Genomic DNA, 24,164 nt, shown 5'->3' with positions numbered 1-24,164 from the left:
TACCAGCATTAAAAGAAGCATTTGGTCCATAAGTTTTCTAAAAGGCTATATAACCTTAAATCATAAACATTGTGCATCACTGAAGTAAGCAGTCAAATAAGACCACACAGCCAAGGCTGCAGGTTCGGATCCTCCATGGACATGAATGTTTTTGATTGTCTTCAGGCGGAAGATGAATTTCATTACCTGGTGTGAGACCACTGTCCTGCTTACTGAAGGCCTGAAATGGCTTGAAAAAAAAGTTCCATGTTTGGTTTCTAGAGGCTGGATTGTTTTTTGATTATGCAATTTAAAAAATGCATAAAATTACTTTTAATAAAATAGAAATCCATAATCAATCCATGGTACTAATGTACTATAGGTTTATAACTGTTCATGAGTGGGAGTCACATAAAAAAACACAAAATAGTATTATTTTATTTATTTTTTTCTTTATAGGCTTGTCAGAAACAACCCATTCATTATCGTGGTTTGCTAGTCAACCTAAGATTCTAGTTGGAGGGATGAACAACAAGCACTTAAAAATATTTGATCTTAGAGGTGAGATATATATGAATATATATATATATGCATGCATAATTTATGTATAAAATGTTGTTCTGAAGTGGATCTTTCTGACATCATCAGGTGAGTGATTTCATTGTCCAGAGTGATACCCATCACCATACTAATAGTGGTGGTGGGGGGCTGAAGTGGTTTTAAAAGTATGATTCTTCAACAATAAGACCTGTTCCAAATTTATGTTTTGGTAGTTATCTATATCCAAAGGTATATACAGTATATTTTTTGAACCTCAGATATCATTTCTAACCCCTGTAGCTTTTTGAAGAGTTGTTTTATTTTGCTTATACTTCAGTGCTTCCATGAGTTTATTTCTTAATGCTCCAAATTTAAGTAGATTTTTAAAATTTCATGTTTCAAATTGTAGTTCATTATTCCATTTCTGTTTTTGGTTGTCTAAGTTTGTTAGCTAGTTCTTCAGTTGTCTAGGTTTTGAAATGGAGTTTTTTTTTTCTTTTCTTTTTTTTTTTTTTTTTTTTTTTTTCTAAACAGGGTAGAGTTTATCAACCTCTCTAAATGCCAAATCTAGAAGAACAGGAAAGTACCTACCAATCTTATTTCAGACTTAAAAAATTAGCAACTGAAAAACAAAGCAAAAAAAAAAAAACCAATGTAATACTAATTATTGCATTATTATTTTTAATTATTTTTTTTTCCTGTTGAGCATAGCATAGTTTGAATGCTATGTTGTCTTGGAGATGTATGCTATATTATGGAGATGTTAGTATTCCAATTCTTTTCATTAAAATAATTTTTTTCAACACTTTTGTTTCTAATTTAATTAGTTTAAGTTGCCATAATAATATGTTTATATTTGTATCCAAATATAAACATATGCACTTTAGTATTCTAACATGAATACATTTAATTTTTGCTAGCATTTTGAAGGATGCACAAGATATTTTATGATAAAGCAAGATAACTTTTCATAGCTAACAGGCAGATCTAAAGAGGAGAGAAAACAGAAGTACTCGTACCAGCTTATTTTGGAATTATATAAATGAGAACAAAACACATGGAAAAGATTATTTGAAATACAGGTCAGTTGAGCAAAATTTTTCTATGTTGAAATGGGAGCCAAGGAATTATAGATAATAAAAGTCGAGATAAACAAGGGCTTACTCTAATATGTACTAAGTCAGCTTATCAATAACTAAAGCCCTTGTGTTTGTTCTGTAAAAAAAATAGCTGAATTGGCACATGAAAAATAATTTATTCTTCATACAAAAAAATTGTACTTGCTGCTTTTTAACATTTCATTTTCAGATTTGTCTCTTTCGGCTTGAATAAAACAAGCTTTTTCTGAGTTGTTACCAATTGTATGTTCCTTACACCAACTGATCAGCTTTGTAATTAATAATTTGCAATAATAAGGTGGTCAGACTTGTATCTCCACACACATGTTCTCATGTCTCATCAACATTAAATTACTGATATGTACCCTCAAAACAGGATTCTATGACAGTATTACACAATTAAATTATATTATTACTAATCTTGTATTATCAGTTTTCCTCCAAATTAATCTGTCAGCACTCAAGTATTGTTAGACCTTTTACTTCTTTTGATACAACCAGAATTGTCCTTGAAAGGACAATTCTGGTTGTATCAATCTTGGTGTTTTTCATAAAGATGCAATATAAAAATTGCATCTTTATATATAACTTTTATTTATTTATAACTTTATATATAACTCAAATAACTTTTACAGTACTCTTTCATCCATTTCTAAACTTTTTCAGTAGCCTCACCATTTTGCTACCTTCCTGATATTTATCTTCCATCTTCCTACTAAAACCTAACTGTGGCTTTTTGTTTAGCTACTTTTACACATTGCTGCTCTTTATGTTTTTTTTCTCTTTCACAGAGCACATTTGATTTCTTGCTAGGAACTCTCAATACTTTTTTTTTCTTTTCCATTATTTCCTCTTTAACTCCCTTAGTCCACCATCGAGTGCTGATTTTTCTAGATTTGCACACAACTTCACGACATGGCTCTGTGGCTGAATCAATCAGTATTTTTTTTTTTTTTTTTGTGTTTGTGATGATGGTTGGTTTGGTTGATGATTGTTTTCAAACCTTTTCATTTTTTTCTTCGATAATATTTGTATATTTGAATCTACACTCCACTTCTGCAGACTGCTCTACTTTGTTTCTTTTTAAAACTTTCTTACTTTTTTTTCCAATATGATATTTATTTTTATTCAGCTGAAAACTATATTGTGATCACTTATTGTTTCAAATGCCCTGTATAATCTTACATGCTAAACCAGTATGAAGATATCATCAACATTGTTAGAATTGGGTCTTGTTTTAAAGACCATTTTTGGTCTTTAAAACAAGACCAAAAATTCTGCTCTCGTTAATGTATTTCCAACACAGTGAATTCTTTATATGAATTACTTATAAATTACTTAGTTATATCTATTGCTGATATATGTATATTTCACAGTAATATTGTCAATAAGAATCAATGTGACTATATATCACAATAAAAGAGTCAGTACAACTTTCTTGTCTTTTTTTCCATGTGAATTTGTGCACTGACACTGAAACATGGTGTCAGTGATGATTACTGCATGTCCTGAATCCTGCAGGTATTTACTACTATTATTAGTTTTGTTCTTTTCTCTAAATTGTTTGTAAACATTTTTATGTTTACAAACAATTATCATTCACTTCTTACCCTGCTGTTTAGATCAGCAACAAGGACTGTCTTTTCCTTTTTCATTATCAGCTAACATTTTTAATGACTTGAAAAATATTTCTCCACTTCTTCTCTAGTAAAACCTTCTGTGGCATTATAGGCACAATTGTCTCATTGTCTAGTTTGCCATTTTGATGATTTGCCCACAACACTCAAATTGCCTATCATTTAAAAGTTTTATTTCGTGTTTAGCATTGAATACTTTATCCATTAACAAATGGATTGTTCCTTTCCTTGATCATCATTGCCTGAATATAACACCTTGTAGCTGTTATTTAAAAGAATCTTTCCAGTTTTTTTGTTTTAGTGTATAATATGATAATTGGGATCAGCATTAAAATTTTTTGAGTTGATTCATTGGTCACTGTTTATGGCAAAATTGTTCATATGTATTCTCATTAATATGATATGATACGTAGCTGTTTTGCAGAGAACCATTTTTGGACATATTTTGATTTCTAACATTAACCATCCTTAATGTGGCACATTATGCATTTGGGTTTATAGCACATTCTATATCTTTATTCAATCTGAATTTCTAATTATTTTATCAATATTTTCCATTTTTCATTTATTGTGGTTCTTTTAGTTATATTTACATCCCCCCCTCCCAAATATTAACTGCAATTAAAATGTTATAAATAAAAGATGCTAAAAATTATATCCTTGGTTTAATCATTATTCAAGTATAAGCAAACAAACTTTGCATATGAAGTATCTTCATGAATGGACTACTTGTATATAGAGGCTAATGACTTCACATCATTTGCCTTAGTATTCCCATTGATGAGACCTCAATAAAGATCGAAACTGGTCTGGGTAGTAGCTGTTCCCATATTGCATAGCATTATACGCACCTTGAAAGAATGTGTGCTTTGCATTATGAGACTAACTTTGTTTGCTTACATTTTGATAAAGGATTAAACCAAGAATATAATTTCTTGACATCTTTAATTTATAGTATAACCAAATGAAAAAACTTAAAGCAATTAAAATGTTGTATATTTAAATATTGTTTTTTTTAAAAAAACTGTTTTATTAATAATAATGGTAAATGACTATTAAAGTCTGATAGTTCTTTACTATTATTTGTACAAATTTCTCCATATTTATTTAATAACATTTGGAATTGGTCTTTCACTGTGATGCTTGATTCAATAACTTTAATGTAGCTTGATCATGAAAAATAATATCTAAGGCAACAATTATTCATATATTGAAGCTTATATGCTAGCTGTAAGTTATTCATCAGGTTAATCATAATACTCTTAAGCTATAAGAGAAACACATTGTTACTTGGCTATGTCTACTTATGCTGTTCTGTTTATATTAAAACGTAAAACATTAATAGCCATTCTGTTAGCATCTCGAGAAATGTGTAAAATGATAACATAAGTATCAAATTATAGGTATGTAAGCTCTTGATAAACTTGGTTTTAAAAAAAATCAAATGTTGGTTATTTTCTATTTCAAACCCTCTGTATACTTCTGTGTTTTGAACCAGTGGGGAAAATATCACTATCAACAGCAATAGTCAATAAGATATATTTCTTGTGGGTTCTCACTATGAGAATTTCTGCACATCATTATGTTGGAACATACGAGGTGGTCTGAAACGTTCTCAGCCTCGACCATAGATGGCTACACTATCGGCAAGATTTTTTTTTCTAAGTTGGTACATCTGTCATAAGCATTGATGCGAAATTGCCAGTCATTCTATCAAGCAGTTTGTTTTATGCAGCTGTGTGAAGCAAAAGTGTTGTCTGTATCCCTTGAAATGGATAAAATTGAGTATCGTGCGGTTATAAAATTCTTTGTAAAAGAAGGTTTAACGCCAAAAGAAATTCGTTTGAAGTTCATAAAAGTTTATGGGCACTCCTGTCCTTTCTTTTCGATAATTAAGAAATGGGCTGCCGAGTTTAAACATGGCCAAACCAGCCTTGAAGATGATCCATGTGAAGGATGTCCAAAAAGTGCAACAACACCAGAAATCATTGATCAAGTGCACAATATGGTATTGGATGACTGGCGAGTCAAAGTGCGCAAAATTGCTGAGACTATAGGCATTTCAAAAGAACATGTAGGATATATTTTGCATGAAGAATTGCAAATGAAAAAGCTTTTGCACCAGATGGGTGCCGTGCTTGCTCACAGCAGATCAAAAACACACTCTCATGAAAATATCTGAACAGTGCTTGAAACATTTTAACAACAATAAAACTAAATTTGTGTGTCGATTTATTACTATGGATGAGACTTGAATTCACCATTACACCCCAGAATCCAATCCAAACAGCAGTCAAAACAGTGGACAGAAGCCGGTTGTTCAGCGCCAAAGAAGACAAAGTCTGTTCCATCAGCAGGAAAGGTCATGGCATCGGTGTTTTGTTTATTAATTATCTTGAAAAGTGTAAAACAATAACCGGGGAATATTATTCTGATCTTTTAACCAGACTAGACAAAAAAATTCGTGAGAAAAGACTCGGTTTGCAGAAGAAAAAAAATCATCTTTCATCAGGATAATGCACCTGCCCACAAAAGTGTTTTGGCAATGGGGAAATTAAGAGATCTGCACTATGAATTGTTGGAACATCGACCCTATTCCCCAGATTTGGCTCTCTCTGACTTCTATCTCTTCCAGGAACTAAAACTCTTCCTCGCTGGTCAGCATTTTTCTTTGAATCAAGAGATGATTGCAGCTGTAGAGGGGTATTTTGCCGATCTTACTGAGAACCACTACAGGGATGGGATAATGGTGCTGGAGCATCGCTGGAATAAATGTATGTCTTAAGGGAGATTATGTTGAAAAATAAAAATAATTTTCAAATTATAAATTCGTTTTTTCATTGTTAGGCCAAGAACGTTTCAGCCTACCCTTGTAGTCCATAACCTGAACAGAAATCCAGCAGGTATTTCTAATCATTGTTATTTCTCCTCTTTTCTCAAAAAAATTCTCACGTTCCCTATACATCTGGAATTCATTTTCTCTTTTGCTGCTGAGATCTCCATCCAGATAACCAGCATTTCCTTTTTTTGTTATGCCAGTTGTTCTGTCTTTCCTATTAGAAGAATAGTATTAAAGTGCATATGCACTTGCCTATAATGCACAAGCTGACCATTTGTGCATTATAGGAAACTTTCATTGCGAAAGTTTCCATTTTGAAATTACATTGCCTCCTAATATTGCCTTTTATTCAAGAAGTTGATCTTCATGTTTATTGTTGAATGTCATAACTGCTTCTTCCTTTCCCTCCTTATCATTGCCTGAATATAACATCTTATAGTTGTTATTTAGAAGCATCCTATTTTTCTAGATTTTGTCTTGTAACACATTCATTTCAATATATTTTTGTAATCTTCTGTTAGCTCTACCTCTATTTCATTTATGATGATTGTTACATAGATGATGTCATATCTCTTGTGTTTGAGGTTGTTCTCTCTTTACTCTCCACCTTGGAATGGAAGCATCAGGACCTTGTTCAATCTGGTCGATGCCCTACACAGCATAATCTTTGCTTATGCTGTACTACCATTATGTTTGTTTTCTGGATATAACCCTCAGTACAGAATAGAATTTGGTCAGCTGAGTTGCAAATTGCCAGCTCCATGTTTGTTCAGTATTCATTCAGGTGTATACTTAAAAATGAGGCACACTACACCACTAGAAAATGAGATTGGGCATGTTTTTTTCAGGCTATTTGGAAGTCTCTTCCCAGTTATTTAGTTTCTTAAGCAACCTGTTTAGAGACTCAAAGGAAATAATTAAATTTTTTTTTTCTTGGTGGTTTTTGTAAACATCCATAAAAAGCTGGCAGGTAAGCAAAATGTTGGTTTTTCATATCAAGAAATTTGTATCTTTTAGATTCATATCTTTTCTATACACACTGCATGTATAAGATTACACTACCAAGCTTATACAACTAATTTCAGACAAAATATAACCACTTCACCCAAACATCACCTATGCTAAGATGTTGTACAATGGTAACATTGCTTAGATAACGAATGTGAAAAAATATAAAGGCATAAGTAAGATGCTGTAAACTGTAATGGTTTACAGCCTCTTAAATTTCAAGTTAAACAGACTTTTCTATATATGGCATAAAACTGTTGGATAAATATTTCTTTCTTTGTGCCCTACATGATGGGTAGTAGCAATCATTGTGTACATCATGCAAATTACGGAAACGACTATCGTATTAGAGTAAAAATTTAGTTCAATATAAACCAAAATAAGCACTCGACATTTCGACCTTCCATTAAGGTCATCATCTGGAGTATACACATATATATACAAAGAAACATTCTGCGCTACAATCTACATGGCATGCTAAAGTTACTGACCAACCATTACAACTATTTGCCTGACCTCTGTTGGAAAAAATAAAAAATCTTGCAACATCAAAGCTAGAGTCCTGTTGTTGTTATTATTATTATCTATTCAGTTACAAAATTAAATTAAGCTGGAGAGCAACATGTTTACAAAAAAGGAAAAAATTAATAAATAATAAATCAAAAAAATTACTTATATAATATAAATTTATATGTTGTGGCCAATAAAAGCTGAAAAATTGCTTAGAGTCCTAAAGTCAGAGTTTGCTAGAAACTAATTGGGCTGAATGTGTGCCATCCAAATTCTTGGGATTTTTATGCCACCATTATTGTTAAGATTGGAGATAATCAAAATTTCACAGGCTTCTTTAAATTTCCTTCATATCAGGTTTTTATATGATGTAATGAGCAAGTACTTTTCCAATCAATTTGGTGTAGGGTGTTAAGAACATGATCCGAGAGACCTGCTTCACCAAAATTGTTAAATTTAATGTATCATTTGTGCTCTTTTTACAGATAGGAATTGTACGTCCAGTTTTTCCCAATATAAGGTAAGTTATAGGTGCATTAGATGAATAAACTCCAGGATGTGCCAATGGGGGAAGAGGATCCTTAGAGGAGTTGAATATGTTTTTTAATTTTAATGGTAGTTTAAAAGTGGCATTAAGATTATAATGGTGTAGGATTCTATTAATTTTTTTCTGATGAAGTTTTATGAAGAATTTTATTAATAATCCTCCATTCATTTTAGAAATTATGGACTTTACAACCGTGTTATAAATAACTCTTAATTTCCTGACGTTTCGATCTTCATATTAAGATCATCATCTGGAGTATATACAAATATACAAGGACAAGCTGAGTTACATTACACACAGTAAGCTAAAGAAACAATGATTTTATCACCAGTTATTCTACTGGCATGACCTCTAGTGAAAAAAAAAAAAATTAAAATTAATTATTTAGAAAGTAGTTCAAAGCTAAATTCTATTTAAGATAACAAGAGAAAAGCATTCTTTCTTATAGATAGTCTTCTTTCAGTAACAATGATGTCCTCTTTTTTTAACAATTGTTATTTTAGATTGTGGATTCTGGATATCTACAGACCTGTTTATAGTTAACTCTTGGAGAGAAAGGTTCCGTGAATAGAATATGTGCCTTCCATATGCTTGGGATTTTTAGACCATGATTATTGTTCAGATTGGGGTGATTGATAAAAATCTCACAGGCTTCCTTAAATTTGTGTTCATACCATGTTTTGTGTGATGTAAACAATTGGTGCTTTTCTAGTCAATTCTATGTAAAGTGTTCAGGCCATGATCAGAAAAGCCAGCTTAACCATAGTTATTATGTTTAATGTGTCGTTTTTGTTTCTTTTGTCTGAGAGGAATTGTGCGCCCTGTTTCCCCTATATATATGGTATATTACAGGCACAATAAATACAGTATACTCCTGGTTGGGCCAGCAGATGGAGTGGGTCTTTGGATGAGTTGAGTAAGCTTTTTAATTTTGCAGGAGGTTTAAAGGTGGATTTGAGGTTGCATTTTTGTAGTATTCTGTTTATTTTATCTGATGTCTCTTTAATGTAAGGAATGGTTATAGTTTTATTGTAGTCTGATTTATCTATGTTTTTTTATTGAGAGCTTGTAGAAAGTTTTGTTAATAGTGTTTTGGCTGTAACCATTTTTTAGAAAAGTATTGCTGATAACTTTAAATTTGTCTTTCAGCACATGTTCATCGGACCAGATCTTCAAAGCCTTGTTTTTTTAGAGTATTAACGACACCTAGTTTTTGTGTTGGGTGGTAATAGGAGTTTGTGTGTATATATTGGCCAATATATGTCAGTTTCAGGTAAACAGTGAAGGAAAAACTGTTAGGAGGAAGACGTGTTACATGTGTATCTAGAAACGGAAGTCTGTTCTGTTTTTCAATCTCATTTGTGAACTGTATGCATTTGTGTTGTTTGTTTAAGTGGCTAAGGAAAGTGTCTAGTGTTTGCTGGCCATGGGACCAGATCGCGTAAACATCGTCAACATATCTAAGCCAGACTTCGGGTTTTAAAGGACAGGAATCTAGAGCATGTCTCAAAATGTTCCATATAAAGTTAGCAATGGGGGATAATGGCAAACCCATGGCTGTGCCTTCTTCTTGTAGGTAGAAAGAATTTTGCCAAACAAAATAACCAGAACGTAATACATGCGCAAAGAGTGCCGTGATATCTGGAGGGAATTTGTTCTTTAAAAGAAGGATTGTGTCATTGATTGGAACATTCGTAAAGAGGGCAGAGACGTCAAAACTGACTGATAAATCATCTTTTTCTAATGTCATGTCTTTGATTATGTTTATGAAGTATTGTGTGTTTCTGATATAGGAGGGGGAATGACTTACCAACTCCTTGAGTGTTGCCGCTAATTTCTTGACTAGGTGATAACTCTGGCTATCTATACCTTCGACTATCAGCTGGAGTGGTGTGTTTTGTTTGTGTATCTTTGGTAGACCATAAATTCTCGGGGAATGAGCTTAGTGCGCAAGTAGTTTTTTGACTGTATCTTCAGGCCATGTAGTAATAGATTTAAGTAGTTTCTCTGTTTACTTTTTTATTCTATTGGTTGGGTCGTAGTTAACACGTTGGTATGTACTATTGTCCGAGACTAGCCGATTCACTTTATCTAAATAAGTGGTTCAGTTTAGAATAACGGTGGCACTTACTTTATTGGCTCAAGTTATTACAATGTTTGGATTTGATTTTAATGATTTTACCGCAATTAATTCCTGTTTTGTTAAGTTACTTGTTATTGTTTTCTTATGATTTATATTTAAAATGTTGGTGGTTTCTGAACGTATTTTGTATGCTATGTTATTTGGGATGAATCTTAAGCCTCTTTCAATATTAAAAATAAAATCAAGTCTGTTCATCGATCTGGGTGCTACAGCAAAATTTAGACCTTTGCTGAGTAGCGAGAGTTCATCTTTGTTTAAGGCGTGGTTGGATAGGCTGACTACGTTACTGTTACCTGCCGGCGATTGGTGGCTCCTGTTGTTTCTTGCTTTTGGTCGATTGTTAAGTTAACAACCAACCAGAAGCAAGATGATTTATTAGCCAGCTGATTTATTAGTCAGTTACTTCTGGTTGGTTGTTAAGTTAACAACCAACCAGAAGCAAGAAGCAACAGGAGCCACCAATCGCCGGCAGGTAACAGTAACATAGTCAACCTCTCCAACCATGCCTTAAACAAAGATGAACTCTCGCTACTCAGCAAAGGTCTAAATTTTGTTGCAGCACCCAGATCGATGAACAAACTGGATTTTATTTGTAATATTGAAAGAGGCTTAAGATTCATCCCAAATAACATAGAAGAAAGAACTTTATTAATAGTATTTTTGCTATAGCCATTATTTATAAACTTATTGCTAATAAGTTTTAATTCTTGTTTAAGAGCTTGTTCATTAGAGCATATTGTTGTAGATCTGTTATTGAGGGTGTTAATGACTCCAAATTTTTATGAAGGGTGGCGATATGAGCTAGCATGTATATATTTGACGGTATGTGTGGGCTTGCGGTAAATAGTGAAGGATAGACAGCCTGAGGGAAGACGTGTGACTAGTGTATCCAGGAAAGGGAGCGTGTTCTGAATTTCAATAGTAAATTGTATGCGCTAATGTTGTTTGTTCAGGTGGCTAAGGAATGTGTGTAAAGTTTGGTGACCGTGGGGCCAGATAATGAAAACATCAACTTATCTAAGCCAAACTGTAGGTTTTAGAGTAAAGGTATCAGGAGCACATTGCTCAAAAGCTTCCATATAAAAGTTAGCAGTTTTTTTTGGGGGGGGGGGGAATAGAGGTGAACCCATGGGCATACCTTCTTTTTGTAGGTAAAATTAATTTTGCCACATGAAGTAACCGGAACGTAGTACATGGACAAAGAGAGCCGTAATGTCGGGCAATAATTTGTTCTGTAGGATTGCTGAGTGTTATGTTTTTAATTTTATAAAGTGTTGTGTGTTCTTTATATAGGAGGGGGAATGACCTACCAACTCCTTGAACATTGATTCTAATTTCTTGGCTAGGTGAAAGTAGGTCTATTCCCTCAACTATTGACCGAAGTGGAACGTTATGTTTTTGTACCTTGGAAAAACTGTGTAAGCTTAAAGGAAAAGGATTCATTGTGTCCAATTTATGGAAACAAAAGCACATGTTGGAATAATTACTTTACTTAATACGATATATATATATATATTTTCCACCAGAGGTCAGGCCAATAGTAGTAATGATTGGTTAGTAACTTTAGCATGTCATGTAGATTGTAGCGCTTGTTTCTTTGTATATATGATGATGACTTTAATGTGAAGGTCGAAACGTCGAGTGTTTATTTTGGTTTATATTGAACTAAAGTTTTGCTGTCATGGTACAAGTAGGCATTCAATAATCCGGTTCCTTCAGATCTCCGGCATGGATTTCGGAGCATGTTGGCGTGCCACTGTTTTCTGTTTGTTTTGATGGCGCTGTAGTCGATAAGCATTGCGAAAACCTGCTTATTCCTTCTCATTTTATCATTTATTTGCTGCTGTATAGCCCCATCGTGGATTCAGCAAAGAAAAGAGTTGGCATAAAAAACGTAAACATCGTGCGTTGTTGATTGCAGAGAGAGTGGAAGTGCTAAAAAACTTGATAACGGTGTGTCTGTGCAAACCATTTGTGAAACATACGACGTTGGCTCTTCAACAGTGTATGATATTAAAAAACAGAAAAAAACTCTTAAAGCTCTTTTCTGACAGTATATCAAAAAAGCAAATGTTTGTAAGGAAGTCAATGATGGAGGGAAAAAGTTCGGAACTGGACCAAATTCTCATAACCTGGTTTAATTTTCATGTAAATGAAGGTGTGGAAATTTCTGGTGATTCATTAAAGGAACAAACCAAAATGTTTCATGAAGAGCTGGGATTGCAACACAAGTGTGAATATTTAGAAGGTTGGCTGCATCGTTTCAAGTCGTGACATGGCTTACAGTTTCATGCAGTGTGGGGAAAAATGTTCAGCAGACAAAGATGCGGATGAATTTGCAAAGTTAGTGATGAACATTTAAGTCCTGACCAAATGTACAATGCTGACGAGACTGCCTTGTTTTGGAGATGTACACCAAAAAGAACTCTAACAACTGAAAATACAGAATCGCCATCGGGGTTTAAAGCTTCGAAGGATCGCATCACGGTAATGTGCTACTCTAATGCTGCAGGTACCCATAGATGTAAATTGCTCGCTATCGGAAAAAGTTTACATCTGAGGGCCTTCAAGCGTATGACACAGTTTCCTGTCCATTACCATGCCAACAAGAAGGGGTGGGTTACTACTGATATTACATTGGATTGGTTTCAAAACTGTTTTGTTCCTGAGGCTAGAGCTCACTGTAACTCAGTTGGATTAGACACTAATTGCAAGATACTTCTTATTTTAGACAATTGTTCGGCACATCCAACAGCCAATCTTCTAATGAAAGATAATGTTTTTGTTGTCTACCTCCCACCCAACTGCACATCACTAATTCAGCCACAGGACAATGGTATTATATGTTCTGTGAAGTGTAAGTATCGATCCCTGTTAATGAGGCGCCTAGTGAGTTCAGTTAATTCAGGCACCCCAGTACAGAAGTTCATAAAAGAATTCAACATTAAGGATGCAGTGTACTGTGTTGCCAATGTGTGGAAGTCTGTAAAAACATCAACAATGAAAAATGGATGGCATAAATTGTGGCCAAGTTTAATGTGTACTTCTCATTCTAACGAAGACACTGAAAATAATATTGCAGGGTTTAGGGTTCCCAAAGAAAAGCAGCTTATACAGGAACTTCTTGCTTATGTTATGCTAATCCTGATGCCAAGGAGCTTTCATCAACAATAAATGAAGATGTTTTAATGGAATGGATGAATGTCGATGATAATGTGCTACAGTTCATCATTACACTGATTCTGAAATTGTAGATACGGTTAAAAGTCTGGAGAGAAATGCCTCTACAGGTATTGATGAAGATGAAGGCAGTGATGAAAATGAGGAAGATGTGAGAGAAAGAATCTTTATTGACAGGTTAATTACATTGACAACTGAATTGCTGGCTGGACTAGAGCAACGAAGTTTTGTAAGTGAACAAGAAATCATGAATGTTAACTGTTTATCTTGATTCATGAATCAAGATAAACTTATTAGAGAAAGACCCAAATATATGAAGCAGCAGACACTGCACAATATATTCAAGAAAAAGCTAGGAAGCAGGAAGAAGCAGCAGTGGTGTCCACACTTGATAATCCACTGCCATTAACTTCAAGTCAACCAGATGTGCTGTCACCACCATCAACATTTTATTAATTAAAATTCTGAGGAACTATTTTATTCAGTTGAACTAAAATCCTGTAGAACCATTATATTTAGTTGGTGAACATTATAATTTCATAAGCTTTTCATTTAGTGTTTAATTTTCTTTCTTTAAAGGACTGTACAGGTAGTCATTTTCTGTTAAAAAAAAATATATATATATATATATATATATACAGCATACATAACCATCCGAAATCCAGCACCCTTCAGGTCCGGATTTTTGAATACCTACCTGTAGTTTGTTTCCATAATTTGCATGATGTATTCTGATCGGCATCTAAGCATAAAGGAAAGGATTCATTGTGTACAATTTATGGAAACAAAAGCACACGTTAGAATAATTAATTTACTTAATTAAGAAATAATACTCGATGTTTCTTACAAAATAAAAGCACCACTATAATTGATAGTTGAAGGAATCGTCAACTCAGATTATCACCTAGCCAAAGAAACTAAGAGCTACACACTCAAGGAGTTGGTTGGTCATTCTCCCACCTACATAAAAAAATATACAACACTTCATAAACAAAATTAAAAGTATCATACTCAACAATGAAGATTGATTAGTCAGCTTTGATGTAACTGCCCTTGTCACAAATGTCTCGATCAGTGATGATTCTTTTCATACAGATCAAATTTCCACCTGATATCATGGCTCTCTTTTCTGATGTACTTCGCTCTGGATATTTTGTGTGGCAAAATAATTCCTACCTGTAAAAAGAAGATATAGCCATGAGCTCACCACTTTCTCCTTGTATAGCTAACTTTTACATGGAAGACTTTGGGCATTACACTTGCTGTGGATACAGCAAGTATAATGCCCAAAGTGCGAATGAGATAGGTTGATGATATATTTGCCATCTGACCCCACAGTCACTAAACATCAAAGACATTCCTAAGCCATGTAAACAAACACAAATGTGAAGATTCATACCACCATCTAACACAAAACTAGGGTAATCAGCTACCTCAAACATAGAGTTCTAACAATTTGCTCTGATGAGCAGGTGCTGAAGAAGGAATATGAAATCATTAGCCAGACCTTTATAAAAAAAAATGACTACAACAAAAATAACAGTTCACAAGATCTTCAACAATAATGCCATGAAAGGTAAAAAAAGATCACAAAAATTTCATTGCCATACCATACATTAGGAGATTATCAGAAAAAATAAATAGAAGATTACAGAATACAATGTTAAGGCAACTTTCAAACCTCCTACACACTCAAGGAGTTGGTTGGTCATTCTCCCACCTACGTAAAAAAATATACAACACTTCATAAACAAAATTAAAAGTATCATACTCAACAATGAAGATTGATTAGTCAGCTTTGATGTAACTGCCCTTGTCACAAATGTCTCAATCAGTGATGATTCTCATTTGTAAAAAAAGTATTCTCAGCTCATACAAAGATCCCCTTCCTTACCTTGCCCACCCAGGGATATACAAAATTTACTACACCTGCAACTCACCTTACATAGGGGAAACAGAACACACAAGTCCAACAAGAAAAGATGAACACGAATGGCACATCAAATTCCTTCATTATAGTAAAGCACACCTGTCAGACCATGCACTCCAAACATGTCACAGAATTAACTGGAAAGGCACAAAGTCCTTACGCTGCACCAAAACATGGTTTTAAAGAAAATTCAAGGAAGTGAAATGCTGATTCATCCTAATCTCAACAAGAATGATGAAGTAGTAATTCAAAGAATCTGGTGGACCCATCTGCAACTCGTATATTATCCAGAACATGATGGCAGAATCCCAACTAAAGAAAAACTTAAGACAAACAGGACTATAAAGATGCATTTGATGTAATTCCACTGTAATATTTTTTAATCTGTATGTTATTCCACTTATGTATAAAAAAAAGTATTTATTGATTATTCATTTTTTTAAAATTTTATTTATTTGATTATATTAAATTTTTTTTTTCAACAGAGTTTAGGCCAGCATAAACAATTATGTTTATGCTAGCCTGCTACCTTTTTTGTAATGTCATGTAGTTTGTGTCTTATTCATGTGTATGTTTTCCTGATGATGACCTCATTATACAGTTCAGAACATTGAGTGTTGCTGTAACATGTGTGCTTTTATCTCCATAAATTGTACACAATGAATGTTGGATATATATTTTTCTTGTCAGTTTGTATATATATATATATATATATATCCTTAGATAAATTCCTTCTTTGTTTCTCTTTAATAGATTCTTTGAAACATCAAAATTTAACATCGACCAAAGCAGTTTATGGCATTTGTGTGGATCCATTTTTTGAGCATCGTTTGGCTTCCTTTGTGGAGGTATAGCATATAAAATTTATTATATTAAAAAATTGAAAATTTTATAGTGATTGACTGTAAACAAGAAGAGTGAAAAAATACATATATTTTTTTATAGTAATTTTTAATAATTCAATTTATAATAAATTTCAATTTATAGGCTTTTATAAATGTTCATTCATTAGTTAAAATTGTTTATTTAAAATGTGATACGTGGCAGTATACACAACACTCTTTAGTTGAAAGGATCTTGGATGTGATATGAGAAATATTTATAAAAAAAAAATGAAGGATAAGCCAGTCACTGCAAGTAGAAGATTTTCTCATGAAAGCTCATGGTGGCTTACCATTAAATTAGTTGTATACAACAGCAAGTTTCTTAGCTGTAGCATGCTGTTTGGCTAAATGCAAAAAGTAAGAATCGAGTCCCACATCTGTTAACTATGGAGATTCAGGAGAATGTGATGTACCTAGGCAACTGCATGGAATAAACACTGAGCAAGATGGCAGCAGATTAGGGTTGTGATTGTAGTGACAATTTTTTATGGCTGCTGATGCTTTTTCAGTTCATTGTGACTTCAGAATGAAATTTCAGAAAGTAAAATTCACATTTTTTTCTCCTAATTTGAAAGAAAAGTAAAAAAATAAAATAAAAAATAAAATGTTACAGATTGTTCAAAAGTTTCACACAACTGGAAGGAAGGATATTTGGTGTAAAAAAAAGATAATGGGAGCTAAACAAAGGCTGCTGAACATTGCTTGTGTTTAGCAGGCAAAAAGCTAGAAAATCCTTAGGGCATTATTATTAGTTTCCTGATGTATCCTCAAGAAGTGTACAGAATACTGACCTGGTTGGCCGAGTGGTCAGCATATCCGGTCTCCAGCCAAAAGGCTGCAGGTTTGAATCCTGCTGTTGGCATGGATATTTGTGATCATCTGTGAAAATGGTGCAGTGGATAGCATTGGTGTAGTTGGTGGATTGGGTATAATAAATTTAGTTTAATCCTTTATCCAAGTGTGAGCAAACAAAGTTTGCACCTGAAAGTATCTTCAGGACTGGGGTAAGGTGGTACAACACCAGGGCAACTCCTTGCAAAGGTGGAGCAAGCTACCAACACTCCTATCTCAGTATCTCCTATAATGCAAAACACATCTCCTTGCGAATATGTCTAATGTTATGCATTAAGGGAAGGGCCACTACCCAGCCTGGCTCCCACTGAAGAGACTTCAATAAAGGTCGAAACTAGTCTGGGTAGTGGCCCTAACCTTAATGCATAACATTAGACATATCCGCAAGGAGATGTGTTTTGCATTATAGGAGATACTGAGATAGGAGTGTTGGTTATTATATTATATAGAAATTGTACCAAGTGGAGATTATACTCTAACCAAGTGAAAAATAAACTTTCAACATCTTTCTCTAAATCCAGAGTAATTTATTAAAAAAGGGTGGCACACCAATTGGCAACTCCTATAGGTAGAGATGACCTGCTAATGCTTATGGCTGGTATCTCCACTTGGGCCTGGCTCCCACTGAAGAGCCCTCAATAAAGGTCAAAACTAGTCTTAGTAGTGGCCCTTCCCTTAATGCATAACATTAGACATATCCACAAGGAGATGTGTTTTGCATTATAGGAGATACTGATATAGGAGTGTTGGTAGCTTGCTCCACCTTTGCAAGGAGTTGTCCTGGTGTTGTACCACCTTACCCTAGTCCTGAAGATACTTTCAGGCGCAAACTTTGTTTGCTCACACTTGGATAAAGGATTAAACTAAATTTATTATACTCTAACTAAGTGAAAAATAAACTTTCAACAGGTGGATTGGGTGGTGGAGACAGAGTTGTAGAGCCTTCGATCGATGAGTCTATGGACTCCCTGGAGGTGTCATATAATAATAATAATAATACTGTGATAGTACCACATAATTAAGTTTACATTATTACTAATCTCCTATTACCAATCTTCCTCCAAATAAGTCAATCACTTGTCATATCCTATATTTCTGTCTTCAAGGGCAGAAATATAGGATATGACAAGTGATTCACTTATTTGGAGGAAGATTGGTCTTCCTCTGGGTTTCTCATGACGCTCATATATATGGTTTCTAATCTTTGATCAACTGTGTTATTTCCAACGTAACTCTCGGATCCATCAGATAAAATTGTTTTGTACACTGCTAGTTGAGGATTTTGGCTAATTTCTCTTTTATTCTATATGAATTCATTCAACTGGTTTCTCCACCAAACCAACTTTGCTCATTCTGTTGCTTATTTCCATATTTAATTTACCATTTTCAGTAGAAATTGTACCTAAATAGCTGAAATATCTTATTGTTCTTTAGGTTCTCTCTCTCTAGAATGGCAGAGATTATATTTGAAGTTTACTGTGTTCCTGCCTATTTTCAAAGTTTTGGCCTTTTTACTTATTTTCATGCCAGATTTGGTATCGTTAGTTTAGTGTTGCAGCTGTTATTCAATTTAGTTTGACTTCTGGAGATACCAGTAAATTTGTTTAAGGAGTGCATCATCATCCACATAAAGCAAAGTGCTAAAAGTTTGATAATCTCCAATTCTGATATCAAGTATAATCCTAGTTCCTTTCATAATGTGATCCATATAGATAATAAATGAGTAGAGAAATGTGCAGTCTCCTTGACTAATAAAAAAAAAGCTTAACAGCAATATGCAAATTCCACCCACCCCAAAAAAGTAATAGGAAAAAAGTTCATTATCAATCATCATCAATTTTCTGATATGTACCCCCCCCCACACACACACATCTGAAGGGGGGGGGGTTGTTCAGGTTACTGTGACAGCACTACATGATTAAGCTTACAGTATTATTAATCTCCTATTAACAATTTTCTTCCAAATCAATCTATTACTTGAGAGAACTCCAGTATTGTCATATATAAGATTTCATGTCAGATTTTCATTCTTATATATTCAGTCAGAAGTGCCTCTAAGGCACTTTTGACTGAATCAATGCACCTAGACCTTGGTCTTCCTCTGGGTCTCCTTCTGGCCATCTTGGCATCAAACGCTTGTTTTGCTAACCTTACTTTTGCTTTCCTCACCCATTCTTTGAGTGGCCATACTACCTTAGATTAGTTCTGCCAACACATTGTTTAATGCTAATAATGTGAAGTTCCTTTCTAATATCTTCACTTTAAAGATTCTGCCATTGATGTCATTGGTTCACTCCTAATTTTTCTCATAACCCTCATATCTGTGGTCTCTGGTCTTTGATCTTAAAAATAAAGCCAACTCTCAGATCCATAGTTTAAAACTTGTTTAAACACTGTCTTGTATACTGCTAGTTTAGTGTTTTGGCTAATTTCTCTCTTATTCCATATAAATTTATTCAACTGGCTATCCACCATACCAGCTTTGCTTATTTATTACCAGATTTAACCTGCCATCTTCACTAAGAACTGTACCTAAATAACTGAAATATTTTACTTGTTCTATAGGATTGCCATTCAGAATGCAACTGAAGTTTTCAGTGCTCCTGACTATTTTCATAGTTTTGGTCTTTTTATTGCTGATTTTCATGCCTGGAGACTTACAATAGATGTGTTGAGTACAACATCATCTGCATAAAGCAGAGAGCTAAGTTAGACATCTCCAATTCTAATATCAGACTTTATGTCGCTTTCTTTCATAATGTGATCCATATAGATGATAAATAAGAGTGAAGATAATGTGCATTCTTGTCTTAGCTCTGAATTTACATCAAACTATCTTCCTCTATTCATTCAATTTGAACTGCTGACCGAAAACTTAAATATAGACTATGTATTGTTCTGTATAATACTCCATTCACCTCATATAATTGTAGTGTTTTGAAAAGCTTTTCTCAACTTGTTGTATGCCTTTTTCAGATCTGCAAAACTTAAGTACTGATCTGTGTCATATTCCCACGATTTCTCAACTATTTGTCTTAAAGTGAAAATCGGATCTCAACAATCTTTATTTGGCTTGAACCCAGCTTTTTCAATCTTTTTCAACCTCTTTTCAAGTGTTGGATTCTGATTATGTAGAGATTAGAGTAATTATTATTTGCTTCAGAATCCAACATGATCTTCCATCACAAAGGCTAGACTTGTAAATATTATTTAATGTATATAACTTATTTTAAAATTTAATATTCATATAACTGCCTTAATTTTGTCTAATATTTAATTATTTAATCAAAGATATATGTATGAATAATCAAAAGACTGTATTAAATATTAATAAGTTATTTTATTTATTATTATGTCAATATTATAAGAACTTGTATTTGTAATTTAACTACGCATTTATCGAAATGCAAATATTCTATTTATTCTTGTTTGTGAAAGTTTAACGTTATGTAATAACTGAATGTAGTTGTATAGCCTAATGTAACATTCGCGAGAATGTTTACGTTTATCGGTTGTCATAGAGACGCGTGAAATAAACGAGCATGAGTGGAAGAGAGCGTGGACTAAATAGAGAGGAAGAAATGTATACGAATTGAGGGAGTCGGAACGGAATTTTGGAAGTAAAAGGTAGCAAGGGGATAAACTAGAGAAGTAGAAGTAATTAAAAGGTTTTTAAGGGTAGGAGTTAAGTGGATATTTTTATAAGTGAGCAAGGACGAAACGAATTTTATAGTCAGCTGAAAGTGTAATCAGCAGTAAAAATAAAAAGGAAATTAATGCTACAATCGGATAAAGTAAAAAGCTGAACGTTTAAGGAAGAATTCTGAAGGAACCCGGCTATTCTAGAATTGTGGTTTATTTCTGATTTGCCCTAATAAGAACCTCACAGCGTTTTAATTAGTTTATGAGTGGTAACGACGATAGTTGGAGTACCCTGTAATTGAAGTCTAGAATTCTGAAGTGCGGTTGATAGTGCTTTAAGTATAACTGTGGATAAGTCTTGTTGATGTGTTTTTTTTTTAGTAAGATAAATAAATTCCAAAAGTTTGCTCACAACATAAATGATGTACTAGGAACTATTTCCGGTAAGGTTTATCATAAAACGCTGTGAGGTTCTTATTAGGGCAAATCAGAAATAAGCCACAATTCTAGAATAGCCGGGTTCCTTCAGAATTCTTCCTTAAACGTTCAGCTTTTTACTTTATCCGATTGTAGCATTAATTTCCTTTTTATTTTTACTGCTGATTACACTTTCAGCAGACTATAAAATTCGTTTTGTCCTTGCTCACTTATAAAAATATCCACTTAACTCCTACCCTTAAAAACCTTTTAATTACTTCTACTTCTCTAGTTTATCCCCTTGCTACCTTTTACTTCCAAAATTCCTTTCCGACTCCCTCACTTCGTATACATTTCTTCCTCTCTATTTAGTCCACGCTCTCTTCCACTCATGCTCGTTTATTTCACGCGTCTCTATGACAACCGATAAACGTAAACATTCTCGCGAATGTTACATTAGGCTATACAACTACATTCAGTTATTACATAACGTTAAACTTTCACAAACAAGAATAAATAGAATATTTGCATTTCGATAAATGCGTAGTTAAATTACAAATACAAGTTCTTATAATATTGACATAATAATAAATAAAATAACTTATTAATATTTAATACAGTCTTTTCATTATTCATACATATATCTTTGATTAAATAATTAAATATTAGACAAAATTAAGGCAGTTATATGAATATTAAATTTTAAAATAAGTTATATACATTAAATAATATTTACAAGTCTAGCCTTTGTGATGGAAGATCATGTTGGATTTTGAAGCAAATAATATTTACTCTAATCTCTACATAATCAGAATCCAACACAAGTATGCTTGCATAAATCATACCGAACACTTAGTAGCGAAATTCCTCTGTGATTGTTACATTCAGCTTTATTCCCTTTTTTATAGATGGGTTGAATTCCCAATTAGAGCTCTCATTGGAAATTCAACCTTTTGTTATGTAGTGTAGCCACTGCAAAACTTCATGCCTCCATATGTAAGTATATTATTATTATTATCTGAGACCTCCAGGGAGTCAAGGACTGAGGGAGGCTGTAAATTACCCAACCCAGCTATCATACCTTCCATTAAATTCATTTACACTAGATGCACTCACTACCCCTAAGGGCAAATTATTCCACTCACTCACTGTTCTCTAGGAGAAAAATCTAGCTCTTATCCCTTTCTTGACTGAGAACAACCTTAACTTCCATGGATGCCCCTGTGTTCTCTCCCCACCTTCCATATAACAAAAAATTTCATCTTTTGAAATGCTATAACACCCATTCAAAAGTTTATAGCTTTCTGAAGAACTCTATCATATCATCCCTCTTTCTCCTGTTAACTAGACTGCAATCCACATGCTCACAATTTGTCCTCATAATCTAAATCCCATAATCCAGATATAATCTTCGTAACTCTTCTTTGCACCCTTTCCACAGCTTCTTTATCCCCTTGGAACCCGGGTGTGGTCTTATCAAAGTCTTATAAAGAGGCAAAATTACTTCCTTATCCTTACAATTGCTATGTTCGTTTCAACATATCAACGAGACTTTTCTTATTCCTTGTCTCTTCTCTCCATGTGAATTTGTGCACATTTTTATGTTGGAACATGGTGTTAGTAATAACCAGTCCATATCCTGAGCAGAAATCCAACAGATATTTGCCATTATTATTAGCTTTGCTCTTTTCTCCAAATTTTCCCAAAATATTTTTGTATGTCTTGCAATCATTTCCTACTCTGCTATTTAGATCCCCAACAAGGACCAGCTTTTCCTTTTTCGTTGTGTCAGTTGCTTTTTCTAAAGCCTCAAAAAATTTCTCCACTTCTACCTTAGTAGAACCTTCTGTGGGACCATAGGCACAAATAAGTCTCATTGTCCAGTTCCCCATTCTCATATTTGCCCACATTACTCTACTTGAGACTGACTGCCATTCAAGAAGATTAGCCTCATATTTTGTGTTGAATACAATGGCTACTCCTTCTTTTCCTTGATTGTCATTGCCTGAATATAACATTTTGTATTTATTGCTCAGAAAGATCTCACCAGTTTTGGTCTTTTTTGTTTTAGTCATCCCTATTATGTCGATCTGGTACTTATCTAATTCCTCAGTTAGCTCCATTTTTTTGCCATTCAGGCTTCTTACGTTGATAGTACCAATCTGTAACTCTGATGATGCTGAGTTGGGGTTTGTTTTCAGATTTGTTCCAGTAGCTGACTTTTTGCTGTTCGCCCTGGTTCCCTGGCAAAAACAACAGGGGGGTGGGGCCTTGTTTAACCGGGCGACGCCCCAGCTGGCATGAAATTTTGTCATGTTGTACCATCATTTTTTATTTTGATTTAACCAATAAGAATACAGTTTGGTCGGCTAAATCCCAAATTGCCAGCCCATCCTCGTTCGTTCAGTATCTAAGTAGATACCCAACAGGGTGCACCACGAGAAGGTGAGGATTGGACATTAGGTCAGAAGCCCTGGTCAGTTCTCCGCATTCCTTTAAAGGCTATGTGGAAGTCTCCTCTCAGTTATACAGCTTTGACCCTTAAGCACTCTCACATTCAGTTTTATTTCCCTTTTTATATATGGGTACTATGAGAGCTCTACTCCAATCATCGGGAATTCGTCCCTCTCTCCAGGCTTTCTGAAGTATGCAGTGCAGCCACTGTAAGACTCTTATACCACCATACTTCAGCATTTCTGGTCGAATATCATCTACTCCTGCTGCCTTTCCACATTTCAAGCCTTTGATGCCTTTTTCTACTTCAAGTATGGATATGGATTCCTGACTGCATGCCTGATCAGTGTTTTTTACCACTGTGCTGTCATCACTGCCTGTTTCATTTAGCAGTTTTTCAAAGTAATTACTCCATACTTCAAGGATATATTTTTCTCCAGTTTTCATGTTACCTTTATCATCTCTAACTCCTTGTACAGCACTC

General features: G+C 34.0%; 1 protein-coding gene across 3 annotated transcripts in view; it reads left to right on the top strand.

Annotated features, from left to right (window-relative positions):
• mio (GATOR complex protein mio) overlaps positions 1–24,164 on the top strand; it is a 349,531-nt gene that overhangs the window by 101,950 nt on the left and 223,417 nt on the right. For all 3 annotated transcript variants that reach the window (XM_090394033.1, XM_090394032.1, XM_090394034.1), the window contains exons 9-10: positions 439–540; positions 16,185–16,279. In XM_090394033.1, coding sequence (XP_090250159.1) covers positions 439–540; positions 16,185–16,279 — 197 coding nt within the window. The remainder of the gene's footprint in view (positions 1–438; positions 541–16,184; positions 16,280–24,164) is intronic.

The sequence above is a fragment of the Typopeltis vanoorti genome, chromosome 6 (assembly GCF_054136105.1).
Source record: "Typopeltis vanoorti isolate ZY-2024b chromosome 6, IOZ_Tvanoo_1.0, whole genome shotgun sequence".
In the NCBI taxonomy this organism is placed as follows: Eukaryota; Metazoa; Arthropoda; class Arachnida; order Uropygi; family Thelyphonidae; genus Typopeltis; species Typopeltis vanoorti.
The sequence above is the reverse complement of the archived record's forward strand: the minus strand, read 5'-3'. Positions and strand labels throughout refer to the sequence as shown.